The 25,592-nt window shown below is 41.0% G+C and overlaps 1 protein-coding gene across 9 annotated transcripts in view; it reads left to right on the top strand.

Moving 5' to 3' along the window:
- Positions 1 to 6,159: 6,159 nt before the first annotated feature.
- Positions 6,160 to 25,592, top strand: part of UBP1 (upstream binding protein 1) — a 42,843-nt gene continuing 23,410 nt past the window's right edge. For 8 of the 9 annotated variants that reach the window (XR_009448573.1, XR_009448574.1, XR_009448575.1 and 5 more), the window contains exons 1-5: positions 6,160 to 6,785; positions 15,510 to 15,661; positions 22,189 to 22,265; positions 22,703 to 22,808; positions 23,554 to 23,660. Coding sequence is in view for 5 of the 9 variants with exons in the window: in XM_059664167.1 (XP_059520150.1) it covers positions 6,673 to 6,785; positions 15,510 to 15,661; positions 22,189 to 22,265; positions 22,703 to 22,808; positions 23,554 to 23,660 (555 nt within the window). In the remaining 4 variants the exon portion in view is untranslated. Of the gene's footprint in view, positions 6,786 to 13,035; positions 13,058 to 15,509; positions 15,662 to 22,188; positions 22,266 to 22,702; positions 22,809 to 23,553; positions 23,661 to 25,592 lie in introns of all 9 variants that reach the window. The other variant, XM_059664168.1, reaches the window with a different exon arrangement.

Here is a 25,592-nt window from a genome sequence, read left to right as displayed (position 1 = left end):
CACAGTCCAACACTCTATCCACTGAGCCAAACCAGCTAGGGCCATTTTTAATCTAAATAATGGTTTGATTTTGAACTGTTCTTTACAGTCTTGCTTTAACTATTATTGACAATTAAATAGAGTGACTTAAGCTGAATAATATCTCTACTTAGAAACGTAGACCAAGCAGCAGGCATAAAAGGGCAGACAACTCAGAAATGAGTGAACTGAGTAATAGAAAAGCAAAACAAAATTGACCAATAATCTAGTGCAAAAAAAAAAAAAAAATCAATGAGGAAATTCTTCATGTAGCCAAGGTAGCCCCATAATGTGGCTTGGCCAAAAGGAAGAACTGAAAAGGAAAAATACCCCACATTCAAGACAGGCAACACCATATTACTGAATATTTCTGGAACATCGTCCATATTCATTTTAGGGAAGTGGCCCTAGGACAAGCATGTCAAGCTCAAAGGCTAACACAGGCCAAATAAACAAGGTTTAAGTTTATGTGGGCTGCAAAAAAACGAAAGGTTTATTTCGATAGAGACATGCTGAATACAAAGGGCTGACATAAATGAGTAATCCTTAACATAATAGAACATTTTAATAAAAATATTTTTTCTTGAACATTAACTGACCAGACACTGCATAACTGCACAAATTAATAAGTGTAACACAAATAAGCCTATTTTTCTTGTTCTCCTAAAGCAAAGTATTTCCTGTTGAACACACCAAACAAGTCAGTCCAAGACTAATGACGTGGCAATCAGCTGCTAGAAAAGTTGCTGCTAGTATTAGTGGAGAGAAATGGTGGGCCTGCGCGGAAGAAGCAGAAGGGAAATGAATGCAACACGATTATAGTGATCAGTCATTAGCGAACGTTGTAGTTTCTTGATAATTATGTATTACAGTATTGTAAAAATTAAGTTAACGAAATTTTTATTAAAATGTTTCTTACATACCATTATAGTGGCTGGGCCGCACGCAGCCCCTGGGCCGCGAGTTTTACATGCTTGCCCTAGGACATTATGACCCAGGTTTAAATGGCCAAATTATTAAAAGGCTACAATGTGACTAAAAATAGTGCATTAACTCGCCAGCCTTGTTTAAAATTCTTCAAGGATAAACCCCTTCAGGAATGTTTGAAGTTTTGTTTTTTGGGTTTGTTTTTTTTTTTCTGAAATGATTCCCTTGCTATCAAACATGAGCTAAGATTTTGACAAGTGCTCCTAATCTAACTTCTCTGCTGTTGGGAGCCATTAGAGATACCACAGGTCGGGACAGTCTGCAATGTTTCATACCAGTGCCCAGCCACACAGTCTGGGACACTGAAGTACTGAGATTCTGTTAAGTCTCTTTCCAAAAATGTAGTCCTAGTTCAATGAGATGTGTGGAAAAAAAACCCCACAATGTGACTCCTTGTGAACCCTAAGTGGGATATAATCCTATCATTGCTTGAAAATCTAATTGTCCATGAGCTGAGTCTTCCATGGATTACCCGAGAAGCTGTAGTTTGCACACTGCTTTTCCAGAAACGCAGTCTCTCTTGTAGACCCTTTTTAAAAAATCCTTTGTTGTTTAAAGTATTACATATAGTATTACATATGTCTCCTCTTTCCCCTGTTGACCTCTCCTCGGCCACCCCCTGTTGACCCATTTTTTTAAATGAAGTTTACCAAGAAAAGAGTTGAGCAGTACTTAATCTAATACTGCAAATTAGACCTGTTGTTTCTCAATATTTATCAACCATGTTCTGCCAAATATTTGTCTAAATGGCATTAACTTGCTGCTCACCAGTTTTAACCTGCATGACTTCATACCAGTTATGAAATAACATAGAGCCCAGCCAGTGTGGCTCGGTGGTTGAGTGTCAGTGTCTGACATGAACCAGGACAGGAGGTCATGGTTCCATTCCCAGTAAGGGCACATGCCAGGTTGTGGGCTTTATGCCCATGCCTGAAAAATGTTTCTGTGTTCAGTGTGTTACAAAGGCTGAGGCAAAGGAATACTATTGTGACTTTATAAGTTAAAGATTCCTATTAGACAATATTCAATACTTCACAAAACTGAATATACAGATATAAATAACACCTTATAGCAAAAATTCAGAATATATGTGGATGTAAAACAGAAAGATATGAAATAGAGTTGAGAGGACATAGAAGGAAAATTCAAGGAAAATCTCAAAGATACTCAGAAAAGAAGATTAAATTAAAATATCCAAGACAAAACAATTTTTACAGAAAAATATGAGATATTCAGGAAATAAAGGAAAACATTCAAGAAAATGAATTGAAATAAGGAGAGCGGAAAAAGTAATCACCAAAAAAAGTAACTGGTAGAAAATAAGCAAAAGTGATTCATCATCCACACAGTTGGAGTTTCTTAAAAAAAAAAGAATAAATATTTAAACAAAAGGGAATAAATATTTAAAATCCAAAAATACCCTCCAGAAAGAAAAGATCCGAATCAACATAATCAAAAGGCACACCTGGAAAAATTATTCTGAAATAATTATTAGACGTATCCTAGGATAGTGGTCGGCAAACTCATTCGTCAACAGAGCCAAATATCAACAGTACTTCTTCAAAATAGACTTGCCCGGGCCGAAAACCGACTTCTGCGCATGGGCCATGAAGTTTCAATCGCATTGTACGCATGCCCGCACGTGGTATTTGGTGGAAGAGCCACACTCAAGGGGCCAAAGAGCCACATGTGGCTCACGAGCCCCGGTTTGCTGACCACGGTCCTAGGAAAACCACTAGACTAGACTGTAAAGGTAATGGGGGAAATCCTCTGGGCCTGGAATCAAACTGGTCAATGACTTCTAAATAAAAGGAGGAAGGCATTAGTCTTCTTGAGAACAATGTATAAAGCAAGACAACAGTATAACAAAAAATAAACCAATGAAATTGAAAATAGGAAAAATCAACAAAATAATGAAAAAAATCAACAGAAATTAAAAGCTGGCTTTTTGAAAAGGTTAAACTTCTACCCAAGCTAGCCAGGAAAAAGAGAAGACAAACATGACCAATATTAGAAATAAAAGTGGAGAAACCTGACAAGCCAGGTGATCAAAGTCAATATCTACATTGGTAAATCATGTGCTATATGTGATAAAGGGGCACCTTACCCCTGTGGTTTTCTTCCTCAAAACCAAGAACATGAGAAAAACATCAGAAAAATTCCAATACAGTGGGGCCTTGACTTAGGAGTTTAATTCGTTCTGAGACCGAGCTCGTTAAGGAGCTCGTTAACTCAAATTACTCTGTCAACTCAATGCAAAAAATCGGCTGAGAGACAGCTGGTATCTCAAAAAACTCCTTAGTCGGGACACTCATAAGTCAAGGCCACACTGTATAGAGGCATCATACAAAATATTTGACCAGTATTCCTCAAAACTGTCAAGGTCATCAAATGTAAAACATTTGTAGCCAGAGGGTGGATTCTGGAAGTTTTAAAACATGACTTCCAAATTATTTCACTCTATTCCCATCAATCTGATTATGTGGCTGCTTGACTAATAAAATATGCTACAGAATAAAGATTCTGCAATAGTTCCTGGTCCTGGGTCTTCAGTGTTAAAAAAAATATTCTACACTGGTTAAAGATGGCTAGGCAGACTTTATTCAGGAGCATCACAATAGGTATAGGGACCACTGCAATGTGATGTGGCAGTGGGAGAGACTGGGCTCAACTCCATATGGGTGAATGGGCATTTAGAGCCAAGGGGCAGTTGGGAGGCAGTGGATGGAAAAGTACTAAGAAAACATCAGGTTAGTAAGGGGAGTTCTGGGTAAACCCACCTTACAGGATTTTTGTTGTAGGAATTCCAGCAGCCCCAACTGAGGTCCCAGACAACAACCAGGCTCGAGCTATAAACATGTATTGTTGACGGATGGTAAATGAATCAGGAGGCTTTGGCTAAAAATAAATATTTATTCAAGGGTCCTAGGGTTTGCAAACTAGACACACAATTAGGTAATATCCAGGATGTTCTGAAGAAGAAAGAAAAGCTTCTTATAGTTAAAAGTACATTCTTGAGAAGAATCAGTCCTGCATTCTTAGCCTCTGGACTGGTCCAAGATTGTAATCCTCAGGTGGTTTGGACAGTGGATGTCAGGCAGTATGGATAATAGATGTCAGGTGCTATGGATACATGAATACTCTTTCCTTAGTCTTCCAGAGGCTAATCAGACGTTTATCTGAGGTTTGATGTATATGCAGGCATTGAGGCAGGACTGTAAAAGTCGAAAGTTTAAGTTCCCAGGCTAGTTAAAACAAGAATAGAATCTTGTTCCCATTTGTTGTAAGTGGCTGGAACAACACTGGGGGTTAGACCTACAGGGACAGACCAGACCTGGGTTCAGCAACCTCGGTACTTGAGTTCTGGCTAGGAAAGAATTCAGAGCCAAGACTCCAACGATAAGAGAATATTTATTTGGTAAATCACAGAGGTAGAAAAAGTAATTACTGGAAGAAATGGGATTAGGAAACAAGTTATAGAAGTAAAGGAAGTGCCCTTTGCGTTTGGGAGTGAGGAAGCTAATGGTGACACGTCTGGAGGATGGGAAGTGGGAAGAAGAAGGGGAAAGGGTTAAGGCAGTGGTTCTCAAGGTTCTGGCCCTTTAAATACAGTTCCTCATGTTGTGAGCCAACCATAAAATTATTTTTGTTGCTACTTCATAACTGTAATGTTGCTACTGTTAGGAATCGTAATGTGAATATCTGATATGCAGGATGGTCTTAGGCGACCCCTGTGAAAGGGTTGTTAGATCGCCAAAGGAGTCTCGACCCACAGGTTGAGAACCGCTGGGTTAAGGGAAAGGCGTGGGCATGCTCCAGGGAGGGAGAGCATGCTGGGTCCTTTGTCCTGAGGGTTTTAAGGGTGGAGACTTTGGGGTAGGCCCCCAGGGAAGATTTCAATAGAGTGTTCAGCAGTTTCCCAGGTGTGTCCTTTCAGGGTGGTGGCATCAGAGCAGGGGGTCATTATTCAATGCAGCTGGTCCTGAGGGCTTTGGTGTGGCTTGCCTGGTTTTGTTGCTTTCCTGGGCCTGGAGCTGAAATACAACTGAGGCCTAGACGTTATCTCTAGGGAGTCAAACCACAGGACCAGCGATATGCTGGGGGAGGAGAGGTCACCCTGGGGGCAAGGTCCCACCCTACAATTGTCCTTTGCTAGGCTCCAAGGACTTTCCACCGTGGTGACCTTCTACACCTGGCCCCTGGTCCTTGTTCTACTCATGTCTAACTGCCTACCACACCTCAACCTACTTAATCTTAATTTGGCAGAAATGACTATGCCGACACCATTCTATTTCTTCTGTGTTCCTCAGTACAGAAGCCCTGGAGGCGACTTTAGCCCCAGTCATATAACTGCACCCTGAATTAGAAGCTCCCAGCTAAGCCCCGTGAATCCGAGTACCATAAATGCAAGGCAAGAAATAACACGATTGCCAGCTGTTACTGCTAATGAACCCATGGTTGGGCTCCAGCTCGCCATACTGCTCCCAGGAATCAGCAGTTGTGGGAACTCTTTCCAGAACCCTTTATTGGGACCATTGATTGGCTTATACGCATGTCAATCAAGGTTTTTCTGCCCAATGGGTCTTTCAGTCCACAACAGGGTGCGAGCCTATTGGCTAAGACTCGCACCCGCTTTCTCCTCTGTAGTGCGAGCAAAATCCAAAGACAACCCAAAAGACCATAGAGAAGCAAAGCACTACAGGAAGTGGGATCTAGTGCGGCCCAATGAACTCCTACTTTTGGCAGCAAATTCAGCCCTGGAACCCGCCCAAAAGGAAGAACATTCTGATTGGTGGCTTAGTACAGGGTCACAGAGACTCACGGGAGTTTCGGCCAAGCCCTTGTCTTTATTGTCCAGTTCGCCTGTCAATCAATTAGCTTCGGATGGACGAAAGCAGACAGCCCTTTTGGCACCGCCTCTTCCTGGGCCGGTGTGAAAGGGCAGCGAGGCCGCCGGGGCTGGGACCTGGCCGTGTGGGCGGGGTCGTGCCTCCCTGCAGGGAGGGTGCCTCCACCGGGAAGCGCCGGGAGTGTCCTGTGCGCGGGCCCTGCGGGGCGGGCCGGGGCCGGGGGCAATCTCGGGGGCGGGGGCGGGGGCCGGGCCGGGGCGGAGCCGTAGGAGGCGGAAGCGGCGAGTGAGCTCGAGCCGGAGCTGCGGCGAAGCCATCGTCCGCGCCCGCGGAGCGGCGTCGGCGGGGTTGGCCGGGGCGGTAGAGCCTGGGCGGGCGGGCTGAAGCCCGGGGGTCGAGGCCGGGGACCGGGAGACGGGCGGGCTCACTCCCGCGCGGTCGTCGGAGCGGGCTGAACTCCCGCCCCCCGCGCCGTCCTGGGGAGGATGCGGCCGGGTGCCCCGGGGCGGGACGGGCGGCGGCGGCGGCTGCCGCGCTAGCGGCGCAGGGGGTGGGCGGCGGCGGCATGAGGCGCGGGGCCGGCGCCCGCGGGAGGGAGGCGCTGCCGGCGGCCCTGCCGCTCCCGCCTGAGCTCCTCGCCTCGCCGTGCCCGCGGGGCCCCGGCCGCTCTCGCGCCGGCTGCCGCCCCGGCCGCCGCTGGTGACCGCTCGCCGCGCCGCGGAGGCTTCACCCGCGCCCTCCCCCAGGACGCTCGGCGGAGCTCCGGCCTCTTCGCCCCGCTCGCGGAGGCCGCGCCGGGCGACGGCGAGGCCGGAAGATGGCCTGGGTGCTCAAGATGGACGAGGTGATCGAGTCCGGGCTGGTGCACGACTTCGACGCCAGCCTGACGGGCATCGGACAGGAGCTGGGCGCCGGCGCCTACAGCATGAGGTACGGGACGCCCTGGGCCGGGCGGGCGGACGGACGGACGCACGCACGCCTCCGTACCCTTGGGAAGGGCCTGTAGGACCCTGGGCCTTTGCCAGGCGCGGCTGCGATCAGCGGTGCCCCGGGCCTACCCGGCTTGGGGTCCGGGCCTGCCGCGTGGCCGCCGGGGCCTGGCAGGCCTCTGCCCACCCCGGTGGCGGGCTTGGGAGGGCAGCCCTGCCACCTGCGGCCCCGGAACCGCTGGGGGTTTCATTTTTGCTGTAAAGCACGCCCGGCTGTTAACGATGGCCTGGGTTGGTGGGGAAGGGGTTTCATTTCCTTGCAAGCGATTTACGAGCTACTTAGAGCTGGGATATAACACGAAATGATAGGACTTTCTATTGGAAAAGTACTCTGCAAAGTTTTGGTGTCAGCTCCTACCCACTCTGTTCTACATTGTAGTCTTTCCGAGTTGCAGATTGTGGTCACGTGATTCAGTGTGACAATAGCCGCAGGGGAGAAAAGCACGGCCAACGACGCAGCTACGGCTCTTTGATGGCCTCGGAATGAACTTTTCGCTTTGGGGGCTGCCCTCTTAGGCTGCCTCCCTTGGAGGACGACTTGAAGGCACCGCGAACGCGCCACAAACAGTAGTTTGTTTCGTCTTCCCCCGCCTGTTTGGGCAGCCATTCATTTTCGTTTAAATTGGAGGCGTGGAAACTTTAGTCTCTGGCCGGTATCCCGAGGGATGCTGTTCTTTAACGCCTGTCAGCTTGGCAGCTCTGTGTGTCTTAGCTTGTTTGGAATTCAGTTTACATACTGTATAAAGTCGCCCCATTGGCAGTACGAAACTCGATGGGCTGGGCAGCTTTCTGTGAATGCGAATTCAGGTGAGGAATTCCAGATCTGCTCCTTCAAGTCATGGCTGAGGTGCTGCTGCCCCGATGCCCAGGCGCCTCGGCACATGGCACTGCTGCTCTCGGGGAGGACACCTGTCCTGAAGCAGAAAGGCTTCGGGGTCAGAGTAGACCTGGGTGGGCGGGGGCTGCTCCCTGCCGCCATTCGGCTTTTAAGTCTTATAAATAAGTAACTCTCAAAAGGGTGGGGGTGTTTGAGGAAGTGCTGGGAGGAAAGCCCTCGTTCACCAGTCTCCGACCCTGATTGTGTCTGTGCTGGTCTCTCCGAACTTGGCACTTCTCTCTGCAGTTGTGCAACTGGATGAGGTGGCTTGTTTTCTGCAGCAACTGTTTTAGTTGTGGAGGAAATTGAGCTACTGAAAGTCAGAGGGTCACCCCAGCTGGGAGTGCTAGGGGTGAGATTGCCTGGGGAGAAGGTGGCCCCCGGGCCATGCTTTTCCTGGAGACCTGGAGGAGTAGGAGGGCAGGTGGAGCAAATGGAGTGTCTTCAGTTGCTTCTCAGTGATCAGTTGTGACGAAATGAGAGTTTGCTGCCGAGGGCATTGTTTATTGAGTTATTTTGAGCTTTTACCCCCCCCCCACCCCCCAAGAGTTCTGTTTGTTTTAGTGATTTGACCAGCTAATGAACTTTTATTTTTAGTTTATTTTGTGTAAAGGAAGTAAAATCTTGGTATTAAACCTATCCTTAACTTTTTTTTTTTTTAAAGTAATGTGTGATATCTTTGTAAATCTGTGTTTTTTACAACACTTCTCATGGGGAAACTTTTCCCCTTGAATGCTTTTGGTTATTGGTGATATGGTATGTGTCATTTAATCTAAAATTTTCAAGTATCTTTGAAGGCAAATACCATTTTGTTGTATTGGTTTTTTTTAATGTATTTTAGGTATCCGTTTGCTCCTGAACATTTGCTCCTCAAAAACTAAGAGGAACCCATGAAAGTTCTTGCCTCTTGCAAATTCAAGACTCTTTATTTGAGATTCAAATTTAGGAAATTGCAAAATTGACTTGACCTGGAGAAAGACTGAAGGCTTTAAGCCAGTGGTTCTCAACCTTGGCTGCACATTAGAATCACCTGGGAATCTTTTTTTTTTTTTTTTAATATATTTCATTGATTTTTTACAGAGAGGAAGGCAGAAAGATAGAGTTAGAAACATTGATGAGAGAGAAACATCGATCAGCTGCCTCCTGCACATCTCCCACTGGGGATGTGCCCGGAACCCAGGTACATGCCCTTGACCGGAATCGAACCTGGGACCTTTCAGTCCACAGGCGGACGCTCTATCCACTGATCCAAACCGGTTTCGGGGGAATCTTTTTAAAAATCCTGATTTCTGGGCCTCATCCTCCGGAAATTCTGTTTCTTTGTTACTAATGTTGTTGCCCCTACCCCATAACAAAGAAACAGAATTTCCGGAGGATGAGGCCCAGAAATCAGGATTTTAAAAATATTTCCAGGTGATTCTAATGCAGCCAATGTTGAGAACCACTGCTGTAAGCTGTGCTGCCTTTGTTTACTTTGCATTCCCCACCTGGACCTGAAGCTCTCTGAGGGCCAGATGGTCTCAGCAGTGCCCAGTGTCCTTTCACTGCATGGCAGTCTCTTCCTCTGGTATCAAATGGGAAGTAAGGGCTACTGATGCTTGTCTTTCTTTCATTTGTTCTCTCAAGTTCAAGAAGTAAATTCGTGGCTACACTTGAAATTATTTGAAAAGTGACTTTTCTTGATTTCAGAGGGAGAGAGAACCCCCCTCAAAAAAAAAAAAAAGAAATAATGCAACTTCTTTAGATTACACATTAAAACTTTGATATTAAATTATCACCTTACAAAGGACATTGGTCTGAACCTGTTAAACTTCCCTGTACGATAAGTCTTATTTTGAAGCAAAAGTTACACATTGTAGATTTTGTGGGAGGTACAATCATAGTTTACAAATTATTTGCTAACTCAAAACTGCTGTGAGGTGAAGACAAATTTTCTATATTGATTGATAGGATAAAATGCCAGTGTACAGACTTTGTGAGGTAATGGGAAAATTTCAACTTGATAAGTTTTAAGTTAGTAAAAGATTACTAAGGATATGGTTTATTATGTAGCTATTAATAGCAGATGTTTTTCTTTTGGTCTCATGCTAAAACAAAGGGTTCTTGAGTGGGTGACATGTCTTGGAAGTACAGAAAAATTTTAGAATCTGAAATGTTAAAAATTTATTATAGTGGTTCCAGAATTGGCAATAATTCCTATAAAACTTCTCATTTCAAAGTTTAAAAACTTTTTCTGGCTTTAATCTTGGCTGAATTATAAGAAAGAGTTTAATAAGTTATTGATTAAAACAATATTGATTTCAGGTCATATTGTTCACATTGGTTTTTAAATGTATTACCTTAAAACAGGGATTGGCAAAAAAAAAAAAAAAAAAGCCAGATAAATTTTAAGGCTTTGCCGGTCAGAGCATCTCTATCATGCTTTTTTGTTTGTTTACAACCATTTTTAAAAATGTGAAAGCCATCCTTAGATCATGGTTGTACAAAAACAAGCTGGCTGGATTTGGCCCTTGGGATGTAGCTAGTCAACTCCTGCTCCAAAGGATAGAGGAATAATAGGTTTTGATTGCCTTGGGAAAGATTTGCTGCGTATTGAAATCTTATATTCAAGAAATAACTTCTATGTAGACTAATAACTCTCAACTAATTAGCATACATTCTACTATTTGTCCATAGATTTTGTGTTCAGTTTTAAAAATTAGAGTGTCCCCTCTCTCCACTAAAAACAGGATTCAATGCTGTTTATATTCTTTATTGAGAGCTGTTCGAACCATGACAGCTTATTGATAGGGTCTCATAAATTTGATGTTTTATTAAGGTGACACCTGTCAATTTGCCAGGACGTACTTAAACATTTGCTATTGGTGGAAATACCATCTGATGCCTCATCTTTGTTTGCTTTAGGTTCTGTGACTGAATTTAGAAGGAGCTCTGTAATAATAATTTTGCTTGCTTTGGTACATAACTAATAGATGGATATGAAACCGATCTGTGTTGAACCTTGGTGTGGCAGTCTCTTTTAAAACTTGCTGAGTTTTTTGGAGTTTGTGAAATTGTTATCTTGAGATATGGACTACAACAGAACTACATAGTTTTTCTTTATGTGTTGGTGGTTGAATTTTTAAGTTAATTTTTTAAATTCTTAAATGATTTTAGATTTACAAGTTACAGAGATAGTCTAGCAAGTTGACGTGAACCCTTTACCCAGTTTCTCCTACTTCCATAACCAGAGTACAATTTTTTTAATCCTCACCTGGGGATATGTTTTTATTAATCTTAACAGAGGGGGGGGGGGGCGGAGGGAGGAGACATTGATGTGAGAGAGAAACATCAATCAGTTGCCTTCCTTATGGCGTAGACTTACAGGGGATCAAACCCAAAACCCTTTGGTATATGGGACAATGTTCTAACCACCCCACCAGGGCCAGAGTACAATTTTAAAAGATGCCATGGTGCAGTACTGTTATATAAAGTACACCGTTTATTTGGTTCACAGTTTTTCCTCTGTTGTCCTTTTTGTGATCCAGGTTTCAATCCCAGACATCATTGCGCTTAGTGTTTGTCTCCTTCTCTTTTATGACTTTGACAATCTTGATATGTAATTGTCAAAGCTGTTGTTTTTAAACATGAAAGATAAAATTTTGGAAGCTATGATAGAATATACCTGTGAATACTATTTTGAGTTCAAAGGATCTCTTGTCATTTTAGCAGAATGACTTTGAGTAGGATCACTCCTTGGTGTCATTTTCACTCATTTATGGATTACTTTGTCTCAATCTCAAATTACTTTGTCTCTGAATAGAATTGTATGCTGTGTTTTTTGTAGTCCCTTCATAATCAAGAACTTTAAAAATTTACTTAAAATAACCAAGGCCTTTATATATTACTGGGAAGTGGGAAGTAGCCATCTCCTAATAATCGCAAGGCCCCTTTTCCTACTTTCCTTATCTTCTCTTTATCTCCCTCTCCCTCTCAATGTTTTCTATTTAAAGTATTATCCTCCTAAATAAAACATTAGTGCAAAAGAGTGGCATTGTCTTATGCTTTTGGCACATCTTTTTAATATCTCGCTTAGAAAACAAATCAATTCTCTTATCTGCTTTTGGAATATATTGTTTTGGTTGATACACATGAACAAAGTCTAGCTTCAGATACATGTGTGGTTGAAAAAAGGAAGATTATTTTTAATAGCCCTTTTAAATAATTTTGGATATTCTTTGATATTATACCAGCACTTGACAAGTGGTGGTTTCTTAAAATTGTAACTTAGAATTGGCAACTGTCAATGTGGTTTTTTTGTCTTGTTACATTAGAATCTATTGGTCTGTCTTGGACTTAATCAGCTCTCTTGCCCTGCATAATTTTGAAATGTGCATGCATTGTTCATTTGAAAAAACAGTGGTTTTTCCTGAGTTGTGCAGATCTTCTGAATGTTGGTGCTTTTCACTATGCAGTATCAAAAAATCTCACTCCTTAATATGGCCACTATCTTATCAGAGCACATGGTGGAGGGTTCAGATTTTATCATTGGCAACAAATATCACAGTTGTAAACGATGGGTTCACTTACTCATTTCTGAGGAAATTTTTGTCAAATGCCCAGGTCTGAATATTCAGTTTGTCAGTTTTTCTTTCAAGTTAAAAATAATATTCTGTGAGAGAAACTGCTAGGTCAGATCCCAGTTGCATAGAATCTTTTCCTTGAGACAACCATTGCACTTACGTGTGCCCAGAAATACATTATACCTACCCAAGGACTAATATATAATAAAGTTAATTTTAAACAATGACTGTTAGTACAGTTGGTGCCACTGCCTTGATTCATGCCAAGGCACCAGCAGTTTTAATCACCATTGGTTTTGTGCCATGAGTACAAATGTCAACAAAGTGAAAAAAGCCAGTAGTGTATTCTGAAAATAGGTTTGACCTCTTGGACCCCCTGAAAGAGTCTCGGGTTCCCCAGGACTACACAGACCACACTTTGAGAACCTTTGATCTAATGTGCGCCTAGAGTTAGGATAGTTAAAATATTTTCTTCTAAATTAAAAACAAACCCATTATTAGAGCTCAGAGAAGTTAAATAGCCTGCCATAGCGTCACTCAACAAATGGCAGAGCTGGATTTGAAGCTGCAGAGCTGGGGTTTGACCTCCCTCTTTCTGCAGCACCCTTTGCTATCTACCAATTAATAATTAAGAAGTCTTCTCAAGGTAGTGAGAATAGGAAGTTCTGGATAGGAAGAATCACTTGGGAATGCTATATACAGTATATATTTTAAAAAATTTTTTTCTTGTGTCTTACCTTTTTCCCCTCCAGGACCTTGCTGAACTTATTCTAGGTAATATTTTCTTTTTTAACTTATAATAATAATAATAATAATAATAATAATAATTATTATTATTATTATTGATTTCAGAGAGGAAAGGAGAGGGGGAGAGAGAGACAGAAACATCAATGATGAGAGTGAATCATTCATCGGTTATCTTCTGCACACCCCACACTGTGGATCGAGCTTGCAACCCGGGCATGTGCCCTGACCAGGAATCAAACTGTGACCTCCTGGTTCTTAGGTCAATGCTCAACCACTGAGCCATGCGGGTCAGGCTTATGTCATATTTTGATGGCATGTATTTAATGATCAACCCACGCAGTTAGCATTGGGATCTTAAAATTATGCATTTCGTATGTCACTGTTCAGTGACATAATTAACTAATACTTCTAAGTCATGGCTTTCATTTTTATTTATTTTCTCGCCAAGAGGATTTTAAATGCTTACATATATATGACATAGGAATATACATGTTTTCATCTACTGTAGAGCCATTGTGGCTATGGTTGTTTTTCATAAAGACAACTGCTCTGAGTCTTCATAAATTTCATTTTTTGTATCTGTTCCACTTGAGTGGAACTAAGCCCCTACCTAGGTCACAGTGTTGAGAACTCCAGAGGAGGGCTGGAGGAGATCTCTGACTGTGTTCCTCCGTTATACTGTATGCAGAAGAGTGTTTTCATAATTCTTAGGTATAAATAAAAGAGAAGTAGAATTAGTGGTAATTTAGTTTCTGAATAATCAGTCTAGTGATTTAATAGAAATGTAGCGGAGAAGGAGGGATTGTAGAATTTCCTCCCATTTTATTTCCACATTTTGTTTGTAAATTAAATTTACTTAAAATGGGCCAAATACCGGAGTTAGTGAGCAGCTTGCAGAAAACAGAAAGGTAAATAAGCAATTCAGACAAACCTTTATATAGTTATTCACTTGACTATTTTACTATTTTACTTTTTATTGAAAAATTAATTTAGAAAAATTATCAAGATGTAATGTACATCTTAGTGAATTATGCCAATTACTTCATACACTAATGGTAGGAATGTGAAATGGTGCAGCCACTTTGGAAAACACTCTGGCACTTGCTCAAAAAGTTAAACATAGTTATCATATGACCCAGTAATTCTACTCCTAGATAGATGCAGATATAGATATCCAAGGGGATTAAACATATGTCTACACAGAAACATATACAAGTGTTTGCAGCAGCATTATGAATAATAGCCAAATATTGGAAACAACCCCTATGTCCATCATCTGATGAATGGATAAATAGAATGGTATGTCCATACGATGGAATATCATTCAGCCATAAAAAGGAATGAAGTAATGATACATGCTGTAACATGGGTGGACCTTGAAAACAGACTAAGAAATAGGCCACATGATTCTGTTTGATTAAATGTCCAGTATGGGCAAATCCATAGAGACAGAGTAGATCAGTGGTTGCCAGGGGTTAGGAGTATGGTAGGGGAAAAGGGACAAGGGATGACTGCCATGTGTACGAGATTTCTTTTTGAGATGATGAAAATGTTCTGGAGGTAGTGATGATGACTGCACAACTCTGAATATACTAAAACCCACTGAATTATATACTTTAAAAACATGAATTTTATGATATGTATATTATATCTCAGCTGTTTTTTTAAATTATTAAAAGCAAGCCAAACATCCACATATGTTTAATCTCCCAGGTTAACAGAATATGGACCGTGCCCCAGAAGACACCCCCACCCTCTCCCATTTGCCTCCCAATTAATGCGCCAAGTTATTCTTGGGAGAAAAAATAGTTGTTTTTACTGCTACTGTTTGCTTCTCAGAAGATGCCATTGTTTTAGACTAAGCACAAAGCTTTATGCTCTCAGCACTTGCCAAGCCTTGCAGAAAACTTTTTGTAAAGTACCATTTTAATCAAATGATTCTTTGTGATTTCATGGTGCTAATGTGACCTACCTTCAGCAGCAATAGTGCCTGCCTTTCGAAACAGGCTATACTCTGTTGACTTGCGCGCGCTCTCTCTCTCGCTCTCGCTCTCACTCTCTCTCTCTCTCTCTCTCTCTCTCTCTCTCTCTCTCTCTATATATATATATATATATATATATATATATATATATATATAAACGAAACGGAGTTTAAAGTGTTTTTTAAAAAATTTTTAAGTAACTTTTTAAGTAACATTTTTATTGTTAGCTTGGTCTATCAGTAACATGGATTTTACTAACTATTAAATACTTCTTATTTAAGCTACCTAATCATAGCTGCTTCCCTTCTCCCCACAACTACACTAGAGGTAACAGGTTTAATATTATCATTTGGGGGAGCCAGATTAGCATTGATCTTTCATTCTCTGTATCATTTCTAAACTTAAATTTTAAAAGAAACTACCCTTAAATGTTTTTACATGCTTTTATATATTTTAAACCCAAAATAAGATCAATGTTGATTTTTTTTGCTTTTCAGTGATGTCTTGGCATTGCCCATTTTCAAGCAGGAAGATTCTAGCCTTCCATTGGATGATGAAACTAAAAACCCGCCCTTTCAGTATGTGATGTGTGCCGCAACATCTCCAGCAGTAAAACTGCATGATGAAACACTCACTTACCTGAACCAAGGTGAGTATGGCTGTGTCCTATTTTGATGTTAGAATTTACAAGAATCCTAAATGTAAGTTTTGACTGCCTAGATTACTGGAAGTCATTTTGAGTTAGATTTCTTTTTCCCTTAAGTTATATAACATTAGTTCACAAAAATTATAGGAAACGTGTTGTGAGCCAACAAAGTTATAGTTTGTGGAGACTTATTTGCATAATGAGAGTCTGTGGAACAAGATTTATTATATGGTTTTTCAGATAAAATCCAAAGGAGGTGCAAGTAGGAAAGGATGTCAGTTATTTTTAGTAACAGTGGTTTCAATGTGGAACTTGAGAGTGAATCAGAAGTCCAGCTAGCAAGGAACCTGGGTCTCTGACATGAAGCATGTACATGCTGAAAGTAGACATAAGCTGTGTCAAGATGAAGTCTATGGCTAAAATAAATCATAGTCAAATTGTGTCTACACATACCTTGTTTATGCTTTATGAGACTATTATATTTTGGTGATAGAAAAGCGAGAGTGGGGAGAATGGAGAATAGAGATGTGGCGGGGCAGAATTTACCTTGGGGAAGTATGAGGGATTTTTTTCAGGTGCTCTTAGCAGTTTGGGCACAAGCCAGTGTGTTCTCCCAGTGTAAACAAACATACTCTGTTATGCAGGAATTAATTTGTTGGATACATAAAGTGAAAGCATGTGAAATTTTTTTTTTTTTAATGCGAGTATTTTGTTATAAAATAGTACATACTCATTGTAGAAAAACTGGGAAATATGTCAAGGGATAAAGCTGAAGATTGACTGCAGTTGCATCCCACCAAGATAACTAATTAACATTTAGGTATATTTCCTTGTATGTACGTTTGTATATTTTTTTTTTGTTTTCTTATTGATTTTTTAGAGAAAGAGGAAGAAAGAGGGATAGTAAAGATAGAAACATCAATGATGAGAGAGGAGCATCATTGATTGGCTGCCTCCTGCATGCCCCTTACTGGGAATGGAGCCCACAACCTGGGCATGTGCCCTGGCCGGGAATTGAACCGGTAACCTCTTGGTTCCTGGGTCAATGCTTAACCATTGAGCCACACCGGCCAGGCTACATCTATTTTTTTAATGGTATTAACATCTATTCACTTAAGAGTATATTGTAATTATTAATCTGTCATTAAGTAGAATCTTTATTCCTTAAACTGTTGGAACAATCTACAGATTTTAGACTCTTGTGATAACATTCAGAAATATGAAAGAATAGCTTATTTTTAACTTTTCATATATAGGTTTAGAATCTCTGAGGTTTTATTTCAGGGTAATTCTATCTGTAGCACCTAGAGCCGTACTCTAATTTTGTTATTAATATTGCTTTAGTATAATGTTGAATTAGTGTTTGGGTTAGCATTCAATTATTTGAGACTTGAGTGTCATTTGAAAGAACTAATAGTTTATATGGTAATCTGTTTTGGACATAAACCTCTCAGGAGAAATAATGTAGTGGCAAGGATATTCACTGTAGCTTTATTTGTAATGATAAAAAAAGAAAATATCTTGAATTTTTCTTACGTGGAGAATGATTCAATAAGTTCTGTTACATGCATACCTTGGGATGAATGAGTGTACACACATACATTTTAAAGGCATGTGTTGGATGTGTCTGTTCATGGGCCTGGGGGAAATATTGATAATTTATCACTATTATTACTAAGCCAGAAAAAGATAGTTCATATTGACAAAAGTTGCAGTCCACCATCTATAGTGATGATTTGTTAGACTGACATTTACTAAGTGCTTACAGTGTACTAAATACTTTACATGTGTTATCTTCCACAATAACCCAGGAAAATTTTTATTAATTTAGTTTATAGATTTAAAAACTGAAGCTTAAAGCAGTTGATCAGCTTGCTCAACATCAATTTGGTCAATCTTAGATTTTTAAAAAATTACTGAAGTTTATATACAATAGTGTGCACAGGTCTTAAGAGTATACAGCTCAGACCGGCTGGCGTGGCTCAGTGGTTGAACATCAACCTATGATAGTGATGGCGAACCTTTTGAGCTCGGCGTGTCAGCATTTTGAAAAACCCTAACTTAACTCTGGTGCCGTGTCACATACAGAAATTTTTTGATCTTTGCAACCGTAGTAAAATAAAGATTTATATTTTTTATATTTATTTTATATATTTAAATGCCACTTTAAGGGATTAGATAGGACAGTGGTTGGCAAACTCATCAGTCAACAGAGCCAAATATCAACAGTACAACGATTGAAATTTCTTTTGAGAGCCAAATTTTTTAAACTTAAACTATATAGGTAGGTACATTGTTATTAACTTAATTAGGGTACTCCTAAGGCTTAGGAAGAGCCACACTCAAGGGGCCAAAGAGCCGCATGTGGCTCGCGAGCCGTAGTTTGCTGACCACGGAGATAGGACATTTGAAGTTGTCATTCATCAGCATGAGTTTCATCCCTCTTAAGCTTCCATATGTGAGTTTATGCATTTATTCTAATGAGAAGGAAATAAAGCAGTCACTTTTTTCCTACTAAAATCAAGTGCTGTATAACCATATTTTAGTGATGTCATAGCTGTCATGATGTTGTAGTGCACTGGATTACTCACATGTTTGTGGTGATGCTAGTGTAAACACACCTACTGTGCTGCCAGTGCTATAAAAGTATAGTACATACAATTATGTACAGTACATGATAATAAATGACTTACTAGTTTATGTAGATTTTATTATTTTAGAGTGTGCTCTTTCTGCTTATTTAAAAAAAGTTTGCGTAGAACAGTGCATTGTGTTACCCTGGCCGCAGCCTCGTGCATCTTGTGTTTACTGTGTCTCTTAACTAACAACATCATTTTCTCTTGTGTTCGATTTAATCTCATGTTGTTTTGTTCATTATGGCCCCTGTGTACAAGATCCACTGCTAATGTTGCCAGTAAGAGGCCACATCAAGTGATTGGTATGGAAAGGAAAATAAAATTAAGGATTACAAAGGTGGAAAATCAGTTATGGTTATTGCTCATTAGTCGGGCATGTCTCGTTTCATCATAGCTACCATCTTGAAAAAGAAAACCAAAGTGACAGAAGCTATTAAGGGATCTGCTTTATTGAAGGCACTGAGACTAACAAAAATTCCCGAAGGGTCTATATCAGACAGGGAGAAACTTGTAATGACCTGGATTGAAGACTGGAAACAGAAGCGTATCCCTTCAGCACCAGGATAATCATAGCCAAAGCAAAAGTTTATTTGCAATGTTGAAAGAAAAAGTGGACTTGACTAGGATGTTTAATTTACTGCGTGCTCTAGGTCAGTGATGGCAAAACTTTTGAGCTCGGCGTGTCAGCATTTTGGAAAACCCTAACTTAACTCTGGTGCCGTGTCACATATAGAAATTTTTTGATATTTGCAACCATAGTAAAACAAAGACTTATATTTTTGATATTTATTTTATATATTTAAATGCCATTTAACAAAGAAAAATCAACCGAAAAAATGAGTTCGCGTGTCACCTATGACACGCGTGTCATAGGTTCGCCATCAGTGCTCTAGGTGGTTTGCATGATATAAAAGTCATTATATATTACACTAGGTTCCCAGTGCATGAAGTTGTGCACCTTGAAAGGAACTGTGGGCCACGAGGCTGCAGTGGGCACAGGGGTGGGTCTTGGCCCACCCTCTGCGGCCCCCGTTCCCCTGTCTGCCAGCAACCCCGCTCCTGCGACTACTGCTCCCACACTCTGACAGCGCATAAATTGGGGCCAGCATCAGCAGTGGGTGGGAGTGGGACCAGCGCTATCAGCAGATGCGAGTGGCGGCGGCTGCCTCAATCCGCCCTCAGGAGCAGGGAGAGGTGGAGAAGCCCTAAGGGGCAATTGGGGCTGGCGCTGGGTGTTGGCAGAAGGTGCAAGTGGGGCCAGTGCTGGCAGCAGGTGTGAGCACCGGGCGGGACCGCAGCATGCGGAGCAAAGAATTTTCAGTAACCACCAGAGGCTTGCCCCATGACAGCAACTGGCTCCTGCTCACCTCCTCCACCATCCCACCACGGCTGACACCCACCAGGTTCCACGTGCACCCCCTGGAGGTCATTGCACGTCATAGCGACCGGTTTGGTTGTTCTGCAGTTCAGTCTATTTGCATATTAGCCTTTTATTCTATGGGATAACTAGAGGCCTGATACATGAAATTTGTGTAAGGGGCTCAGCCCTCGCAGCCCTGGCTTCGTCCAGAAGGACATCTGGAAGGTCATTCAGCTGTCCGGTCTAATTATATTACACTTTTATTATTATAGATATGAAAGTGAGTGTTGAGTCTGCAAGTGCTGATGAGAAGGTAGCTGAAAATTTTTGGAAATTCTAGATAAAGCTGGTTGTGGAGGAAAATCACTTGCTAGAGCAAATATTCACTTTGGATAAAACCTTCATACGCTGAAAACGGATGCCTGAAAGAACTTTCATCCATAAGGAAGCCAAATCATTGCCAGGCTTTAGGGATAAGTCTATTTTAGGGGCAAGGTTTCAGGCTAAAAACTCACACCCTTCATAATCTGGCGCAGTGAGAGCCCCAGCATCCTGGGGCCTGTCAGTAAGCACACACTTTAGTGTACTGCAGGAGCAAGAGAAGTCGTGGATGACCCACCTCCTCTTCTAAGATGCTGGCCTGCATTGCTAAGCCAGCAAAATGGAGAAGTACTATTTGGAAAATAACATACCTTTCAAGATTTTACTTTTTTTAAAAATATATTTTATTGATTTTTTACAGAGAGGAAGGGAGAGAGATAGAGAGTTAGAAACATCAATGGGAGAGAAACATCGATCAGCCGCCTCCTGCACATCTCCCACTGGGGATGTGCCCACAACCCAGGTACATGCCCTTGACCGGAATCGAACCTGGGACCCCTCAGTCCGCAGGCCGACGCTCTATCCACTGAGCCAAACCGGTTTCGGCAAGATTTTACTTTTTGTTGATAATACTCTAGGCATCCTCCTTTTGGTGGTCTTCATCCCAATATCAAAGTCGTATTTCCTTCCAAACACTACTTTTTTGCTCCAAACAAAGAAGGAAGGAGTTATGGCACCTTTTAAGACCTAGTACCTGCGGAGGATCTTTTTCTAGGCTATTGCTACAATTGATGCAGTTCTGGAGGATTGCAGTATCTATGACTGCAGCAAGAACCTTGCTTGGGGTGGGTGATGTTACCAAGGAGATATAAATGGCACCTGGAAGAAGAAACTCAATAAGTTTTTTCATTACTTTAAAGGATTTGCCAAAGACGAGGTTGCAAAGATCAACAAGGCTGTGGTTGAGATGGCAAACAACTTTAACTTGGGTGTGGATGAGGATGACATTGAGGAGCTCTTAGAAGTGATTCCTGAGAAATTGATTAGTGAGTTGTTGGCACTGGAACAGGAATGCATAGCTGAAGAAGAGGCAAGAGAAGGAAACTGCAGGAAAAGAACTCCCATGAAAATGGCACAGTGAAGGGTTTAGCAGAAGCTTTTGCAGACCTCAGCAAATTCCTTTAAAAGTTTGAAAACATGGACCCCAACAGTGAAGGGCTTTCATTAATGGAGAGGAATATTCATGGTGCACTATCTGCATACAAACAGATCTCTGGTGAAAAAAGAAACAAGCAAAGCACATGGATATATTTCTGTAGAGTGACACCTCAAGAAGAGCCTCAGGCAGGTCCTTCAGGGGGTGTTCCAGAAGTATGTTGTCATAGGAGAGGACAGCTCCACGTGTGTTATTGCCCCTGAAGGCCTGTTCCAGTGAGACAAAATGTGGTGGTAGAAGACAGTAATATTGATGGTCCTGACTCTATGTTTTGTTTTTTTTAATCAACAAATTTAGCTTAGGCTAGATTTTATTTACTAAAGATTAAACTTAGACCACATGAACTTACAAGTGCTTGCCTTTAAATTAATTTTAACAATACCATCTGGAGATAGAAATTTTACAGAACACACATGCACAGAGTCTTTAGCCATAGGAAAAACTCACTGGTTGATAAAGGAACAATTGGATCCAATTTTGATTTCAGAGAGGAAGGGAGAGGGGCAGAGAGAGAAAGAGAAAGAGAGAAAGAGAAACATCAATGATGAGAGAGAATTACTGATTGGCTGCCTCCTGCATGCCCCTACTGGGGATCAAGCCCACAACCTGGGCACATGCCCTTGACCGGAATCGAACCCAGGACCTTCTAGTCTGCAGGCCAACGCTCTATCCACTGAACCAAATTGACTAGGGCTATATATATATTTGAAAAGCTGTTATAAAAAGTTGATCTCAGGTAATGGATATACGTATAATTAATGTAAGAGTAATAGATGAAAATAAAAATACATTGACAAATTCTTTTTAGTCTTACATAATACTGTAAGAAGGAAAGGATAGTATGGGTTGCAGGGAAAAGGTAATAAACCTGAATTTGCTTTTTAAACAAATGAACATTGTGTAATTGTATATTTTGAAAGATAGTTAATATTTTTTATTAAACACAGTAATGTTCGTTATGTGGATTGTTTTTGATGCACAATTTCTTTAAAAATAGGTCAGTCTTATGAAATTCGGATGCTGGATAATCGGAAAATGGGAGATATGCCTGAGATCACTGGAAAATTGGTAAAGGTAAGGTCGATCTTTTTACATTCCTAATAGATATTGCAGTGATTTTTAAAAAGCAGTTTTGCTGCAAGAGTTTTTACAAAAAAATTAACTTCATTATTTTAAAGCTCCTAACTTATTGGTTGGTGTAATGTGAAAGCCCTTTGGAAATATACCATATGGAATTTACTTGCAGCTATGTGTGCAAAGACCTACCACCACTACAAAAATTTTAAGTTTCTCTTTAAAAGTAAAAAATAACATGAGGGGCCCTAACAGGTTTGGCTCAGTGGATAGAGCGTCAGCCTGCGGACTCAAGGGTCCCAGGTTCAATTCTGGTCAAGGGTGTGTACCTTGGTTGCGGGCACATCCCCAGTAGGGAGTGTGCAGGAGGCAGGTGATCGATGTTTCTCTCTCATCGACATTTTTAAAGTACGCATTTTTCCCCACTTATTCCATAGAGCATCATAAGAGTCGTATTCCATGATAGACGGCTACAGTATACAGAACATCAGCAACTCGAAGGTTGGAAGTGGAATCGCCCAGGAGATAGACTTCTTGATTTAGGTACAGTGACCGTCAGAAGACCTTGGAGAGAGATAAAAGCATTTTAGTTACACCCATGTTGGCACCACGTGTAATGGTGTGGAGTGTTTTGGTGTGAATGGATTCTCTGTGCCTTGAGTTGTTTTATAGTTTACAATGTTGACCCTTGAACAACTAACGCTGGGAGATACGGGTGACCACCATGCAGTGAAAAATTTGCACATAACTAGACTCCCCCAAAATGGAATTATTAATAGCCTGCTGTTGATCGGAAGCTTTACAGATAATATAAATAGTCGATTAACACATATTTTGTATGTTATGTGTATTATATACTGAGATCTTAAGCTAGAGAAAAGAAAATCATAAGGAAGGAAAAATACACTTACAGTATTTATTGAAAAACTCTACACATAAGTGGACCTGTGCAGTTCCCACCCATGTTGTGTGAGGACCAGCTGTAGAGTTTCGGTGAAACTGAAAGACCCTGAGCCAGTAATATTATGAGTTGGAAACCATTCATTTAATTCTCCTTTGGGTATTATCCATCATATTCTGATTAAAATGAAAAAGAAACCATGGTGGGAGAAAGTCTGATACTCATTAGGTGGGTTTTGATGTTGAAATGATTGACCACAGAGAACATGGAAGAACAAAGTGCAGCATAGAGGTATAACATTTTCACTAAAACATAATTAGAGTAAGCTGTGAGCTTTTAAATTATTCTTAGTAGTGAGCTTATATGTAACTTCTTTTTAAAATATAGATATTCCAATGTCTGTGGGAATAATTGACACAAGGACAAATCCCAGCCAGTTAAATGCGGTTGAATTTCTGTGGGACCCTGCAAAACGCACATCTGCTTTCATTCAGGTTTGGATTTTTTACTTTATTAGACATATACTAGCCTCGTCATTTTTAGAAGGTCATGGATGAGGTTGAATTCTTTTTTTTTTCTTGAGGTTGAATTCTTGATGCATGATAAAAATGTCTTTAAAGGCTTATTTGTAAACTATCTGGCAGTGTCTTTTTTTAAAATATTGGAGTTAATATAGTAAATCCGTTATTATAGACTAACACACGTGAAGGCAAGCTGACGTGTGAAGCATTATTTAAATGTTACTTTTACCACTGGTAGTAACAGTAATCAAAACTTCCATTTTTCATAAGATGCATTTCTCTGGAACCAAAGCTGCTATTTTAAAAGATGTGGCCGCCCTGACCGGTTTGGCTCAGTGGGTGAGGCGTCGACCTGTGGACTGAGGGGTCCCAGGTTCGATTCCGGTCAAGGGCATGTACCTTGGTTGCAGGCACATCCCCAGTGGGGGGTGTGCAGGAGGTGGCTGATCTATGTTTCTCTCTCATCGATGTTTCTAACTCTCTGTCCCTCTCCCTTCCTCTCTGTAAAAAAAATCAATAAAATATATTAAAAAATAAATAAATAAAAGATGTGGCAGAAAAAAATGTACTGTTTTAAGATTCTCTGTTAGCAACATTCTAATACTAAAATTTTCAAATCACAAAAGAGAATAATAAGAATGAATTCTCTGTGTACTCATCACCTTTCTTCAACAATTATTAGTAGTTTCCCCCTTTTAAGTTATTGATGGAATACTTTAAAGCAACTCTCAGGCATTTCATGTCAACCATAAGTACTCAGTTTGTATCTTTAAGAGATGAAGTTTAAAATATATATATAAAAAATATATACCGTAAAACCCATGGTAATTCTAATACCCAGGATGTTCAGATTTGTAAGTGGAAAGATTAAAAATACTGAGTAGGGCCCTAGCTGGTTTGGCTCAGTGGATAGAGCGTTGGCCTGCGGATTGAAGGGTCCCAGGTTCGACTCCAGTCAAGGGCACATGTCCGGTTTGTGGGCTCGATCCCCCGTGGGGTGTGTGCAGGAGGCAGCCGATCAATGATTCTCTCGCATCATTGATGTGTCTATCTTTCTCTCTCCCTCTCCCTTTCTCTCTGAAGTCAAATAAAAGTATATTTAAAAATTTATATATATACTGAGTAGATAATCTTACATAGAAAAAACATACTGCTTAATTGCTGACCAGCCTATGTAGACTGTAGTTTTTGTGAACAGTAAAGAATCTTTGGTATTTAGAATTTTTGTGGTCTGGCAAATACTATCTTTCATTAATTAGTAGTCACTAGGAACATGGTTCGTATTCGTTGAATATTTTCTCACGCTGTTTGTCTAACAGGATAACTAGATGTACAGTGAGTGAAAGAGAGGTAGGAGCTGGCCTTATATCTCAGGTTGTGCACAGTATCCTGCAGAGATCAGTTTTCACTTTGAGAGTCACTAGAAGACAGGATGTGTAACAGTCAGAAATTACCAAGACCTGTTTACTGATCCTGTGAAGTATCCTAACGCTGTCTTCATGGTGGTATTAGGAGAGGGTACAGAGTGATGGAAGATGAGTATTGCCCTTAGGACCTTTGGAAGGGTTGACAGAGGAGTTTATCAGTGGTTCTCAACCTTCCTAATGCTGCGACCCTTTAATAAAGTTTCTCATGTTTTGGTGACCCCCAACCATAAAATTACTTTCGTTGCTACTTCATAACTGTAATTTTGCTGCTGTTACGAATTGTAATGTAAATATCTGGTATGCAGGATGTATTTAGGCGACCCCTGTGAAAGGGTCATTCGACCCCAAAGGGGTCGCGACCCACAGGTTGAGAACCGCTGGTTTAGATGAATACAGGTAAGAAGTGGTGGGCTTTCTGGGTCGTGGAAGTTCCCCAGGCAAAAGTATTCCAAGTTGATGGAGGTTAGAATAACAGTAA

Source organism: Myotis daubentonii, chromosome 14 (assembly GCF_963259705.1).
Source record: "Myotis daubentonii chromosome 14, mMyoDau2.1, whole genome shotgun sequence".
Taxonomy (NCBI): Eukaryota; Metazoa; Chordata; class Mammalia; order Chiroptera; family Vespertilionidae; genus Myotis; species Myotis daubentonii.
This window is presented reverse-complemented; position numbering and strand designations above follow the sequence as displayed.